Source organism: Zingiber officinale, chromosome 2B (assembly GCF_018446385.1).
Source record: "Zingiber officinale cultivar Zhangliang chromosome 2B, Zo_v1.1, whole genome shotgun sequence".
Classification (NCBI taxonomy): Eukaryota; Viridiplantae; Streptophyta; class Magnoliopsida; order Zingiberales; family Zingiberaceae; genus Zingiber; species Zingiber officinale.
The window spans coordinates 102209305-102224681 of NC_055989.1; the positions used below are offsets into that span (position 1 = coordinate 102209305).

At 36.1% G+C, this 15377-nt stretch overlaps 1 protein-coding gene across 1 annotated transcript; it reads left to right on the top strand.

The window, feature by feature from the left end:
* Positions 1 to 682: 682 nt before the first annotated feature.
* Positions 683 to 8258, top strand: LOC122046549 (mitochondrial import inner membrane translocase subunit TIM50-like). The gene is made up of 10 exons (XM_042607298.1): positions 683 to 1047; positions 2942 to 3033; positions 4258 to 4294; positions 5285 to 5346; positions 5431 to 5544; positions 6623 to 6727; positions 6803 to 6901; positions 7262 to 7418; positions 7539 to 7641; positions 7936 to 8258. The coding sequence occupies exons 1-10, from the start codon at positions 684 to 686 to the stop codon at positions 7979 to 7981; spliced, it is 1179 nt and encodes a 392-aa protein (XP_042463232.1). The 5' UTR covers position 683; the 3' UTR covers positions 7982 to 8258.
* Positions 8259 to 15377: the final 7119 nt, after the last annotated feature.

A 15377-nucleotide genomic window follows, 5' to 3' on the forward strand; every position in this document is an offset into this window, starting at 1 on the left:
GGTTAGCTTGAGTTTGATTTGTTTTCATTTAGATATCGAAATATTAATTCAAATTTATTTGATTGTATTTGATTAATTATTAAATTTATTGATAAATATGATTTACAAATTTTATTCATGAATCATATTTATGATTAATGTTTAAGAATAATTCATAATTTTTGTCCATCATTAGCTATTTAAATATATTTATATTTAAACTTGTTCATTTAATTCAATACTTATTCAAACTTTTATATATATATTAAATAAATATAAATAAATTCTTATCAAGTTGAACAATAAACTCATTTATCAGTTTAAACTTATTCATTTAATTTAATACTTATTCAGACTTTTATATATATATATATATATTCTTATCAAGTTGAACAATAAACTCATTTATCAATTTATATATATATATTAAATAAATATAAATAAATTCTTATCAAATTTAACAACAAATTTATTTATAAACATTTAATTTATCTAGGTCCTATTAATGTGATTGATTCATGTCGAACTTAAAATTTAACTAAACCAATTTGATAGGGCAAAACAAATTTTGAATACTTATATCTTTTAAATAGATATTTTTTAAAAAAAAAAATAATTCTAATTTTTTAATTAGAAAATTGTTATATGAATAAATGAACGTAAATATTTTTTTCTCTAATATGGAATATATAAATTTCTTCCACATGACAGTTAAAAAGCAAAGCAATGAGAGTTCTAACCCGTTCAAAAACCCTTTCGAGTCGATCTCGGAGCTCGTTTCTTTCGCCATGGCTTTTCGCTTCGCTCGATCCCGCTCACTCTCTCTTCTCGCGAAGTTTCGGATAGAGCACAGGACCCTAAATGTCTCCGCCGCCCCTCCTAAGGAGCCCCTCTCCTCCTCCGACGCTCTCTTCAGCGACCAACCCTCCTCGTTATCTTCCCCTATTCAGCCACCGTCGCCGCCGCCTCCCTCTTCCGGGGCTGCACGCCGGTCATGGGGTCTCCTCAAGTATGGATCAGTTGCAGCTCTCACTGCCGCCGTCGGAACCACCGCCTACGTCACTTATGGTGCGCAACTTTATTCCTTTTTCCGAGTCGGAATCGATTCTATGGGAGATTTTATCTTTTATGTTTCATGAAAATTTATGATTATATATATTGAAGAAATTCTATTAAATTTAGAAATACTACTCATTTCCGAGGGAAAATCTCATTCAGCGTCGAAGAAGTTGTCGTGCTTCAAAATTGGAGCATCAAGAAAAAGATGCTGTGTACCTAGAAAATCAAATTATCTGATGATGCAAGGCGATACATTTGAACATACACATTAAGCTTTTTACCCAAATAAATTTTAGAAATAGCTCTACAGCAACTAAATTGTTGGATAGGTATGTTAAGCTAGGATCTGAATCTAAAACTGAAATGTACGACCACATAAAATATATGCAAGATACCCATTGACTTAACTGCTTCATCAGCATAATTTATGTGCTAATTTGATTATATTACAACCACAGATGGATTTACATATAACTCTGCATAACAAATTTCAATGACATTAGTGTGGATACACCACATATTACCGCATACTAATTGCAAAGTGCAGGGAGGCTCAGAGGGCATGAATAGCGGAATGCTAAGTTAACCTCATGCTCAAGTCAAGATGCAGGATATAACTTGTTGAATTAGAAATATAAATAACTGTAGTGTGGTCTGACAGGCATATTTAATGCGTTACAAGATCATAGTCAAAATTATTTCTCAAATATTTACTTTGTCATGGGCCATCACTGCTTGGAAAAACTGTTAGAAGCTTGGGCATTGGTCTAATATGTTTAAAGTTGCATTTTGAGACAAGACTCATCTCAATCTTTTTTGAAGGGTAGCCTTGGCGTAACGGTAAAGTTGTTGCTTTGTGACCAAAAGGTCACGAGTTCGTATCCTGGAAACAACCTTTTGCAAACTGTGTACAATGGATTCTTCCCCGGGACCCCCCATGGCGGGAGCTTCGTGCATTGGGCTGCCCTTTTTTTTTTTACTCATCTCAATCTTTAAACTCACATTAGCTCATAATTTCCGTTCTCATATTAGAGTGGAGTATCAGAATCCCCAGTTAAGGCTTGACTCACTTCCTAGTCAGTCTTACTTAACTTAGAATGATTTCTAGTCTATTGTATTTGAGGCTTAATGACCACTTCATCATCTTAGGCAGCTTTTTCCTATAGGAGCACTTCATTAAGCTTATGGCTAAGTTTGTCAAAATACAATTTATGATGCCAGCGAAAATTTAACTATTTTTAACTGTAGAACTTTAACCATGCACAATTTGTTTATTTCTGTTGGGCTACATCATAATGTTACTCGCTTAATGTGGATCAAAGGTCGATAGTAAGTATTTCATGAAGGGCCAATTCTATGTCTCAATTACATTGAAAGATATTCAAATATCACGAAACTGTAGAATCTAGATTCTAAATTCTCACTTTCTGCAGTCACTTGTCTGACTAGATCAAATCTGGGCTCTCCTCTAAAATTACTGTTGAAGCTACATATCAGGAAAAAGATTACTGTGCTTTCTCTCCCAAATCTCTCTTGCTTTTCTCTATATTTTCTCTCCACATGTTCCCCCTTTATATTCCTTTTATCTTCCTTGTCTTCTTCTCTTCCTTAGGTTTTTTTTTTCTTGTGCTTTTCCTTCGTGCAGCTATCATCTCTCCTATTGTTATTCTGGAATCAATACTCTAGAAAATGTTAATTTTTTTGGATTGGTATGCTTCATTGTTTGAATTAGCCAATTCTAATATTTTATATCATTTTATTAAAGACTTTTTCATTTGCAAAAGTTGAACACTATCTTGTACAAAAATTCATTATATTCTCTAACCTTACTTTCTGAGAAAGACCTATAGTTCTCATTCCTTCAATTAAGTTATGCTGTGTTGATTGTATCTTTTGATTACAGCATATTCTTTAGAAGAATTGGAACACAAGGCAAATACATTGCGAGAGACGGCAAAAGGTTCAAGAGGAGAAGATGATGAATCCACTCTCCAAGTGAGTGAATTATTCAAGGAACTGGATTAGATTTTCTTTGTGCCATTTTATGCTAATCTTTATGGTTTTGTCGAAATGATACTTTACAAACCAAAGTAGTTCCATGTAGCTTGCTTAAGTTTTGCAAGATTCTTTTTTATGTATAAAATATAACTTCTAGATACATCAAAATGCTACATAACCTCAGGATACTTTGTGTTGTAAATGATGGATTCTAGAACTAAGATTTATATGCAAATGATCTTAGCTATTTGATACATAAAAAAAAAAGGCAGCCCGGTGCACGAAGCTCCTGCCATGTAGGATCTCGGGAAAGGATCTATTGTACGTAGCCTTACCCTACTTTTTGCAAGAGACTATTTTCAGGATTCGAACTCATGACCTTTTGATCACAAAGCAACAACTTTACTGTTGCGCCAAGGGTCCCCTTTTAGCTATTTGATACATCAAAGTTTGAATATATGGGATTTATAAAATTTCGTTTGTAATTTAAAATATCATCAAGCTAAACCAAGAAGATAACTTTGATGTGGCCTCAAGATAGATTCCTTGCTTTAGTCTACGAGGTCTGAGTCGGCCAATTTGGTTGGGCTATTCTTTACTGGGTTTGCTCTAATGCCTGAGCTATGTTCTTGAAAGTCTTTCTAATTCTAAGCTATTATCTTCTAGAAAATATTTATACTTTTTCTGTCCAGTTTGAGCTATGTATCATTGTTTTCCTTTCTTTTGATATTTAGGATCTTTCATGCATATTGTTAGCAGTGCCTAGCTTTTGGGCTCAGCAGTAGGGATTTTGATACTCAATCATAGATTTATGCAGTATACAGAAGTTGTCACAATCCTGGAGAACCACTAAAATTTATTGATATGTAGGTTAAAATTTTGTAGATAGACTTTATTCACATTGCCTTTGGTATGCCATGTGAAGCTATGGGGTTGATATTTAGGTTTTAATTAGGAAAGATAAATTTCTTTTATTTTCTCAAGTAAAAAATGAAAGAAAAGGAAAATCTTTGGATTTCTGCTTTTTATCATCTTCTGGTTTGTTATAATTAATTGATATTTCATGATTCTTAATAAATTTTAAAGGTCATCTTAAAGATGCACTAACATTTCAAACTAAAATTTCTATTAATCTATCAAAAAATTTGTCGTCTTCAGACTAAATGAATGGTTCTATTGATTTAACATAAGTTTTCTATTGTCTTTCCTACTCTCTTGCAGAAATTTAACAATTTGCTCTATTCCACAGCCATGAAAGGTAGACTTTTGATCTTCCTTGCTAAATCTTTAATTTTCTTTGGCTAAGTGAAATATACTACCTGTCAGTTGTATGTTAGCTTTTTTTACTTATTTAATTCCTAGGAATTTTGTGAAACTTGGCAATGCATCTTTGACCCATATTCTCTTTTAATTCAGTTCACTCAAACTAAATCCATTTTGATCTTGAGGGGTGGATGTTAAACTGTAAATCCTTAAATTGAACTATTTGTTAATATCTTAAGCTTTTGCTAAGCCTATATTTAACAATTGAATAGCAGTTGCTATTAAAATTTTGGTTAAAAATTATTTTATATTGAAGGCAAAACACTTCCTAGTGCATGTGGTTTCATGATGATTTTATTAATTCACGTACCAGCAGACTGAGCGCATCAGTAACATTTTTTTGCATTATCAAGAGTTAGTAGATGGATGAAAATAAAAGTTCTAATCTCATCTATGTCCTTTATCAAGAAGGTAAGCTTGATTATGAAAATAAAGTGGGTTGGTTAAGGTAGAGAGATGTATTAGAAGTGTTGATCTATTATGTTCTGGTTCTTAGTATTAGGAAAATTGCTAGCTTTAGATAGCTAAAATACAACATAAAGAACAAGCTTCACTATCCTAGAATTTTAAGATGAACATGTTCTTAGCTGGATCAAGTAAGAAATATTTTGTTTGGAACAACTAGAGCTTGTTATTTTAAGGATAAACAACACAATATTACTACATTATTCACGGTTCTCTTTCTCTTGTATTTGTATAACTTTAGTCTGTCATAGTGCTTCAATGATTGGTGAACATGTGTATCAGCTTATAAAGTTAAAAGCGTCTGGCCATGTGCAATTGCTAGCACCTGTATTGTAGCTGGAAACATAATATTTTTGTTTTCTTTTATAGCTAGATTTTTTTTCCTATACATATATTATTATATGAAGTTTTGATAAATGTGGAAAATCTTGTTTTGCTTCATAATTTTTTCCATCTATAGTTCCTGTTAAAGCTTTGGATCTCTATCTGGATCTTAGGAGGGCAACTGAAGAACATGTTCGGGTTTGTAGATATTTTTTTTATTGTTAGTACTTTCTTGTTATTATAGTTGCTTCATTCTGTTGTAATTGTATGTTTTTGTTTTAGGGATTTACTGAACCTTCATCAGAGAAGTTGCTTCCTGATTTGCATCCTCAAGAACAACATGCTTTCACTCTTGTTCTAGATCTTAATGAGACTCTCGTGTACTCTGACTGGAAGGTGGTATCTCTATCCCATATGTGTCTATTTATATCATTCTAGATAATGGTTGGGCGTGAATATACTATCAACAGCTGTGTTGGATCTGTTTACCCAAAAGTTTCTGCTTGTTTATCAAGTACCAATCAGGAATTTGGAAAAGATATGCAGCATTTCCATGTTATCTAGAACTGTATGAGATAGCTGATTTGTGCTTTGGTTAACAGTATCCTTAATCATCCCGTGTTCAATGTTTTCCTGGACTATCACTCATATTTCTGGTTATTACTAGCATGCAGTCCAATCTGATTGGTATGTACTGCTTGTTAGTAGCACAGTTGTAAGGTTCATGTTTAGAAGTACATAATCATAGTTAGGTTGTTGCTCCATAGGTCCTCTTTCCTCATTTTCCCTACCAATGGGGAAGAGGAAGGTGAAAAGGAATGACTAGGGAAGGCTAGCATTTGTGAAATATATTGTTGCCCTGATTTGCCACCAGCATTTGATCACTAGCCTACTTGAAAATGACCAACAGTGGTAAAATTGAATTGGACTCGAAATAAAAACAGACATGCAGTCTATAAATGAAAGTAGGGCCACATGAGGAAATAGTGAGGGTGGATAATTAGATCTGATGCTGATTGATTGTTAAAGAGGAAGGGAGACAAAACCTGATAGAACCAGTGGTCTATGGGTTTTGTCTGATGGTTCATTTCATCTTTCCGTGTACTCCTTTTCTGTTGTCTACTTAATTTCTAGTTTTGAGTGAGTGAACAGATTTAAAACAGTGTTTTAAAAACCATGTACATTAATATGCTATTTCTTTTTAAGGTAAATACTCTTTTTCCCATTCATTATCAACTAATCACTGTTATTGTTGTAGTCGATGTGATCAATTGAAATCTATGACCTGAATCACTGAAAATACCGAGGCTGCAATTTGCAGAGCATGCACCATATGTATATATTTTTTAACATCAATCTTCTTGAAGAGCTTCTGTAACTAAATAACAAATGAAAATAATCTCTGGTACATAATTAGCAACTAATTGACACTGTATGCAACTATCTTATAAATGATTATGCTTCTTACTGATAGCGTGACAGAGGCTGGAGAACATTTAAAAGGCCCGGTATTGATGCTTTCTTGGAACATCTTGGAAAACTTTATGAAATTGTTGTGTACTCCGATCAATTGAATATGGTAAGTTGAATTCCTTTCTTGGTAGCTCCAGTCCAGTAGTGCCTATATAATGCGTGGTTGATTATATTCTTCCAGTATGTAGATCCCGTCATAGAAAGGTTGGATCAGAAAGGATATATTCGTCATAAGCTATCTAGAGCTGCAACAAAATATGTGAATGGAAAACATTATCGGGTATCTTCCTTACTGGCTCTATTATTGTTTTGTCTGATATTATTATATTTCGTTGTTTTGAACTGTTATCAGTTCAATCATATTCTCTATTACTTTAAAGTGGATTTTTTTAATTGCTGTCTAATAATTTCATCTTGCCTAGGCATGGGATCAAAGATCATTTTCTTTGGATGTTATCATCTGGTTTTATATTGTTAGGTTGCATTTTGCATCTAAGAGTTCCTATCAAGTTGAAATATAGTCAGCAAAATATTTTTTTTAGCTATTAAAGTGATCATTATTTGATTTTTCCTTCTATGATCCGTTCATGCTTAGTCCCTTCCTTCCATTTTACTTAAAGATAGACTGGAATTCTTTCAGGATCTATCGAAGCTGAACAGAGATCCATCACGTATAATTTATATCAGTGGTCATGCTCTTGAATCTTGCCTCCAGCCTGAAAATAGTGTGCCTATCAAACCCTGGAAACTAGAAAATGATGACACTGCACTTCTAGACCTTATTCCTTTTCTTGAATGTAAGTTCTCGTTAATTGTACGAGGCAATTCTGATTAACTTTCTATTCCCTCCAACAACGATGCTGTGAGATTGATTTAATTGATTCTTGCAACTGAACTCTCTTTTTTTTCCCCTTCAGATGTAGCTCTCCACAGACCAGCCGATATAAGACAAGTACTGGCATCGTTTCAAGGTCATGATATACCCACTGAATTTATTGAACGCTCAAAGGAATATCAAAGGCAAGCATTACATTTCATTTGCATTAAATATAATAAATCTTATCTATATTCAGTCTTTAGGCAGCTCACTATAATTAGTCTTATTACGTGAGCATCCTTACATAATTGTCACGAATTCGAAGATTTTATTTAGGCATTTAATTGGTAAAGATCTAAATAGGGTGAAAGTTACATGTACGTGAATGATTTTTTTTAGTTGGGACAAGGTTTGGCATCAACCCCTATTGGTATATTAATTACATTAATTGAAGTAGCATCTCAAGATCTCTTCTAAACATTTGTGAGCTCTTGCAGGAAAATGCAAGAACAGAAACAGCATGGTCGTTTCTGGAAGCGTTGAAGATGCAAAACAACTGGAACGTAGTCTCTACGTCACCAAATATGCATATTCTCATTTTGCATTTCCCTTAAATTTTCACGGCAACGCCTGGATTGAAGTTCCAGCAGCATGCTCCAATATGGAATTAATTTAACTCTGTCAATTTTCCTCATTTTGAGAGTTTTGTGCACTGATGAAAAATGTCAGCCTCTGGGCTTTATTTTATCATAGAACTGATTTTCTAGCACCGCTTGCTGTCATCACCACCACCTACTCTGTTAGCTGCTGCTACTGAGAAGGGATTAAAAAAAAGGGATCCATGTTTCTCAAATTCCAAGATTGTGCATGAAGCGCGAATTAGATTGTATTAGTTTCTATAATTAACTTTTTCTTGTATAATGCTAATTATTAGAGCTTCATTGACAAGGATTGCAAGATCTTGTACATTAAAATTGAAATCCATTAGTATGGAACATTTTGCTAAGTATAACTTTTTGGCATGTTAAGAACCTTTTTTATTGGAGTCATCAGAATATCACTCCTCTTCCATTTATTATTAGAACAGTGCATTCTGCATCAACATATTTTTTTAAACTATTTTATTTTTTATGCTTAGCAAGATGTATAATTATAATAGTTATAATTTTATAGTTGTTAAAATATAATCATTTTAATTTGATCAATACTAAAAATATTGTATTTTAACAGTTATAACTCGTAACTATTATAACATAAGTGTTTTATTAATATTATATTATAACAGTATTCTAACTCCCACCAATATCATATAACTATTATATAACTAGTATTTCATTTCTAATTAATATTGATCGTTAGATAATATTATAATAATTATAGATCATAGTTGGTATTAAAAAAAAAGTTTTGGAAATAGATATATATTGACGTGGGACGTAGTGTTGTTTTTTAATAATAAATGAAAGAGGATGGTTAAAGAGGCGAAAGTAAGGGGGCGAAATTTGGACTCCGCCGGTCAATTTGACCTGAATTGACCTGATTGGGTTTTCGGATTCGGGTGAATTGGATTGATTCGGATTGATCGGAAATTAAAATTTGAGAGTTTTTTTTATAGATTAAATTAAATTTTATTTAAAAAAATTAAAGATGTTTTAATGTAAATATAGCAAAATAAAATATTAAGATAAATATAAAAAATTATATGAAAATGATAAAAAAAAATTATCTTTTAGTAGGACAAGTTATTCAGATTGATAGGGTTATTTAGATTCAGATTTAAAAAATTTTAAGTATGGATTTAAATTTGGATTGATTTTTTTATAATAATTAATCTTCAACTTGATACAAATCCATTCAAATTGACACCTCTCTTAATATGGTAAAAGATGATTTACTCGTTGTCAATTTATTTCTAGACTAACACAGATTAGATAAATCATGAATGACTACTATTGATAAATCCAGTTAGTTTCCCTTTTTTCTTCCTAGGATGATCAACTTGATTTCACAGAATTTTTCGACTAACCACCAGGATAAATCAGGAAGCGAGCACGATGAACAGCCTAGAAGTCCAGCATTCTTTGGTTGTGCACCCCTTTTGGAGAAAAAAATTCAATCCAAATCCGAACATGGCACCCTAGCCCCGGAGTTATGGTGCTGCGGTATGACATTCAGATTATTACTCAGGTACCCACGGTTCGATTCCCAACTATGGCACATTTTGTAGGAATTTTTTTTTCCAAAAGGGGTGCACAACTAAAGGATGCTGAGATTCTAGAATGACCATTATGTACATTTCCCGATCTTGTACAAAATAAAAATTTGGTGGGACTAGATGGGTCACTTGTTAGAGCATCCACACCAGCTTTCCTATCCAAAATACATAATTTAGGATAATTTTTTTTATTAAATTTAAATATCTATTTTTCAATACACCATATATCAACTTCTCTATTTCTTCTCTCTTCTCTATAATATTTAGGGAATGTAATTCATTTCCTATATTTAGAGAAGTACTGTTCATAAATACATAATTTAAGAAATAGATAGAATAATTAATGTAAAAAAATTTTAATTACCCTATTTAAAATTTATGATAAATTTTTTTAATAAAGTATGTGATATAGATGCTCTAAGAGGGCGAATCCTCTATCCCAAGAATTGTCTGTTCCGGTGTCCCACTTACTAAACGCCAAAAACTTAAACAATGTCAAAAGCGTTACTCTACTTTATCCTCCCAAAATCCACCCCGTTCTTTTACTGTGTTGTGCCCTAAAATACCTTCGGTGTCTGTGACTCCCAGCAGCCATCTCCGCATCGACGTCGGCGACTCCCAGCAGCCATCTCCGCCATCTCCAACGTGGTCCTCCATCATCTCCGTCCACTCCAACATCTTCAACGTGGTCCGCCACTGACTGAATCACTACAGCTCCGTCCCCTCCCTTCGTCGACTCCAGCAGCTCCGTATCTCCATCGTGTTCCTCCACCGTTGTCGTAGCTCCACCGTGTTTCAAACAAGACATTTGGTGTTGATTGTCCTTCTATTTTCCTCTTTACCTTCGGTTCAAATTTATAGTTTATACCCTCCTTTCAAGTGAAATTGTATTTTACCTGAATGCATATGCATGAAATGTTGACCCTATATAAGTGGAGATAGGATTTAATTTATTACAATAGGTAATTAAAATACTTGTCTAGGTTGTGATTGTGCCCTAATTTCTTTCTTCAACAACCAGTAGGTATGAGATTATTTTGAGGTAGACTTTTAGAGCTTACTTTAAGATCTATAGTTAATGAACTCCTCTGTTGTGCAAAGAGGGGGCAATACCTCTCAACCTTTCTGAACCGCGGAAGAAGAGGAAGAGAGAAAAGAGATCGCGCGGAACAACAAGACAAAGACGCACAAAAGAGAGCAAACACCAGGAAGGAGAAGAAGAAGAGAAAGAAAAGAGTTACCGTGGTTCGGCGACTTGCCTACTCCACAAAACGGCCGAAGCTTTATTAGAATTCTCTTCTACACAAGAGAATCACATCTAATGATTCTTGTGTTTTCTAATCTACAATGGGTTTACAATGATCCCTATAAATACTGCTAAACCCCCTAGACCCGGTAAAAACGTAACAGAATTTGTTATGAAAAACATAACAAAATTCTGTTATATAAAATCTTAACAGAATTTTATTACGAAAAATCTTAACAGATTTTTCTTCCATGACATCCCTTCATCCAAATATGAGCCACTCGTCAACAATCTCCACCTTGGCGAATATTCACCCCTTCGAAGAATACGAATATCTGGACAAAACTCCATCTGGATCTCTGGGTCTGGGCTTCCTTCCTCTAGCATCTAGAGATATGGATCAAGTTCAAGCAATGCTTAAACTTCTCTGTGGTCACTGGCTTTGTCAGCATATCTGCAGCATTGTCTGCAGTGTGAACCTTCTCAAGTTGAATTTCCCCGGAAGCAATCAACTCTCTGATCTTGTGAAACCTCACATCAATGTGTTTGGTTCTCGCATGATACACCTGATTCTTCGCCAAATAGATAGCACTCTGACTATCGCATAACAACTTGACTCCACCTTGTTGAACACCCAGTTCTCTGACCAACCCTGTAAGCCACAAAGCTTCCTTCGCTGCTTCAGCTGCTGCCATGTACTCGGATTCCGTAGTAGACAATGCAACAATAGATTGTATCATAGATTTCCAACAAATAGGTCCTCCTGCCACAGTGAATACGTATCCTGTAGTAGACCTCCTGTTATCTAAATCTCCTGCATAGTCTGCATCTACGTACCCAGCAACTAAAGGATCTTCCGGTTGTCTACTGAACATGATGCCATAATTAGTTGTATTTCTCAAGTATCTGAAAATCCATTTCACTGCATCCCAATGTGGTCGACCAGGATTTGAGAGAAACTTGCTTACCATACTAACTACTTGCGCCAAATCTGGTCTCGTGCAAACCATGGCATACATCAGACAACCAACTGCACTGGCATAAGGAACCTTTGACATCTCTTGGATCTCGTCATCCGTCTTTGGACACTGTGTACTGGATAACTTGAAGTGATGCGCCAGGGGTGTGCTCACCGACTTTGCATTCTTCATGTTGAACCTATCCAACACCTTCTCCACATAGCTACGTTGAGACAACCATAATCTCCCTGCAACTCTATTCCTGTGAATCTCCATCCCAAGAATCTTCTTGGTCTCTCCCAAATCTTTCATGCCAAATTCCTTGCTCAGTAGCCTCTTCAATTTGTCAACCTCTCTCATCTTCTTCGCAACAATGAGCATGTCATCTACGTATAGTAGTAAGAAAATCAGTGATTCATCTTTAAGGCCCTTCACATATATGCAGCAGTCATACTCGCATCTCCTATATCCGTTTTGAATCATGTATGAATCAAAACGTTTGTACCATTGCCTAGGAGATTGTTTCAGTCCATAGAGCGATTTCTTCAACTTACAAACCAACTGCTCTTGTCCGGACTGACTAAATCCCTCAGGTTGTGACATAAAAATCTGCTCCTCCAAATTTCCATGAAGAAATGCCGTCTTCACATCCATTTGCTCCAAATACAAATCGTGATGTGCCACCAAAGCTAATACCGCTCTAATTGACGTATGTCTTACCACTGGAGAGAAAATTTCTTCATAGTCAATCCCCTTTCTTTGTGAATACCCCTTTGCTACCAACCGAGCCTTAAACTTCACTTCTTCTCCCTCTGACATTGCTTCTTTCTTCTTGAATATCCACTTGCACCCTATAGCTTTCTCTCCTTCAGGAAGTTCCACTAGATCCCACGTTTGATTTTTATGCAACGACTCCATCTCCTCTGCCATAGCACCCGTCCACCTGTCCTTCTCAGAGCTATGTATTGCCTCCTGAAAAGATGTAGGGTCTCCGCTACTAGTGGTAAGTGCATAAGATACCAAGTCTTCGAATCCGTATCTAGTGGGTGATTTTACGACTCGTCTCGTTCTACCACTAGCTATAGTGCGATGCTCCATGTGCTCTGAGCTAGAATCATCGAAGTCATGAGTCTCTAGCTCCACTTGCACAATATCTTTCTCTTTGTTGCTTTGTGGTGTTTCCTTTCCTTCTTCCTGAGTACGTTGTAACATAGCTTTCTCGTCAAACACCACATCTCTGCTGATCACCACCTTGTTTGCCTTAGGATCCCAAAGCTTGAAGCCTTTAACTCCTTTCTGATAGCCCAGAAAAATGCATTGCTTTGACTTTGCATCCAGCTTTGATCTTTCCTCACTAGATATATGCATATAGGCTGGACATCCAAAAACTCGAAGATGAGAGTAATCTACTTGATTCCCTGTCCATACTTCCTCTGATACTTTGCCTTCTAGTGCTGCCCTTGGTGATCTATTAATGAGATAACATGCCATGTTAATCGCTTCGCCCAGAAATTCTTTGCAAGCCCTGCACTGAGACATCTTGCCTTCTCAATGATTGTCCTGTTCAACCTTTTCGCTACCCCATTCTGCTGAGGTGTCCTACGAACCGAGAAGTGCCTCATTATCCCATGCTGCAGAATTTCTGAAACTTTGAATCTGTGTACTCAGTCCCATTATCTGACCTAAGGCATTTGATCTTCCTTCCGGTCTGGTTCTCTACTTCAGTTTTCCACAATTTAAACTTTGCAAAAGTTTCTGACTTGTGACGCATAAAGTATACCCATACCTTTCGTGAGAAATCATCAGTAAAACTCACAAAATACAAGTGCCCTCCACGTGATGCTACACTGGCCGGTCCCAGAGATCCGTATGTACGTAGTCCAGAATCCCCTCCGTCTTGTTTGTTGCCGTCTTAAATTGCACTTTGCTCTGTTTCCCAAGAACACAAAATTTGCAGAATTCAAGCTTGCACGTTTTGACACCCTTCAACAAATCTCTCTTGTGAAGTTCTAGCATCCCACGTTCACCCATATGCCCTAGGCGCATATGCCACAAGACAGTACTATCTGATTCAGACTCCACCGAGGCGACTCCACCTACAACTGTAGTCCCTATCAACTTGTAGATGTTTCCTGCTACCTTTTGTCCTTTCATTACCGTCAGAGCTCCCTTGCTGACTTTCATCACCCCGCTCACTGATTTGTAATTACAACCAATACCATCCAGTGTGCCTAGTGAGATCAAGTTCTTCCTTAGCTCTGGTATATATCTGACATCACATAAAGTTCTGATCACACCATCAAACATCTTGATTCTGACATTCCCTATGCCGATAACCTTGCATGATGCATCGTTTCCCATCAACACTGAACCAGAATCCACTGCCCTATAGGTGTCAAACCAATCCTTGTTTGGAGTCATGTGATATGAACATGCAGAGTCTAAAATCCATGCATCCGTCAGCTGCTCCGAACTTAACATAACTGATAGCATATCTCCATCACCGCTTTCTGAATTTTCTTCTTCAACTATGTTTGCAGACTTTGCCGAACTACTTTTGTTCTCTGCAACATATTTCTTTATCTCTGGACAATTTCTCTTGATATGACCTTTACCTCCACATTTGTAGCACATGATCACCTTCTTCCTTCTCGACTTAGAATGAGTCTTGTTGTTGTTGTCATATCCATGTCGAGATTTGCTCCTACTACGCTCTTGGTTGCTATTTACCACAAGTCCTTCTCCTTCAGAAATTTCATCGCTTGTTTTCTTCCTTTGGTGAAAACCTAGCAATGCACTTGTGATCTCCTCCAATTTGAGAGTTTCCTTACCCCACATCAAAGTAGTAACCAAATTCTCGTACGTAGGAGATGAAGGTAGAGAATTCAACAACATCAGCGCCTTGTCTTCGTCTTCGATCTTCACATCAATCCGCTTCAGATCACTTACAATCTGGTTGAATACGTTGATGTGCTGGCTCAGATCGGTTCCTTCTGTCATCTTCAGCCCGAATAATTTCTGCTTGAGATACAGCTTGTTTGTCAATGATTTTGACATGTACCGGCTTTCCAGCTTTTGCCAAACTGTCACCGGTGACTCTTCGTCCATGACATGGTACATCACGTCATCCGTAAGATAAAGCCTGATTGTTGCTACTGCCTTCGCCTGAAGTTCTTCCCAATCTGATTTCTCCATGCTTTCCGGTTTTCTTTCTCCTAGCGCCTTCGCCATGCCTTGTTGCACCAACAAGTCCTTGACCCTTCTCTGCCATAATCCAAAGTTTCCGGTTCCATCAAACTTCACCATATCAAACTTCGCAGAAGTCGTCCCCGACATGTTGAAGAAATCTGCCAAAAACCGGGAGCTCTGATACCAATTGTTGTGCAAAGAGGGGGCAATACCTCTCAACCTTTCTGAACCGCGGAAGAAGAGGAAGAGAGAAAAGAGATCGCACGGAACAACAAGACAAAGACGCACAAAAGAGAGCAAACACCAGGAAGGAGAAGAAGAAGAGAAAGA

What these genes read in the sequence shown, in the direction of transcription:
- LOC122046549 (XM_042607298.1), top strand. Translation starts at nt 684, where the DNA reads ATGACAGTTAAAAAGCAAAGCAATGAGAGTTCTAACCCGTTCAAAAAC. An exon ending in TCGTGTACTCTGACTGGAAG is followed by an intron (nt 5,545 to 6,622) that starts GTGGTATCTCTA and finishes TCTTACTGATAG; the next exon opens with CGTGACAGAGGCTGGAGAAC. An exon ending in TGAATGGAAAACATTATCGG is followed by an intron (nt 6,902 to 7,261) that starts GTATCTTCCTTA and finishes GAATTCTTTCAG; the next exon opens with GATCTATCGAAGCTGAACAG.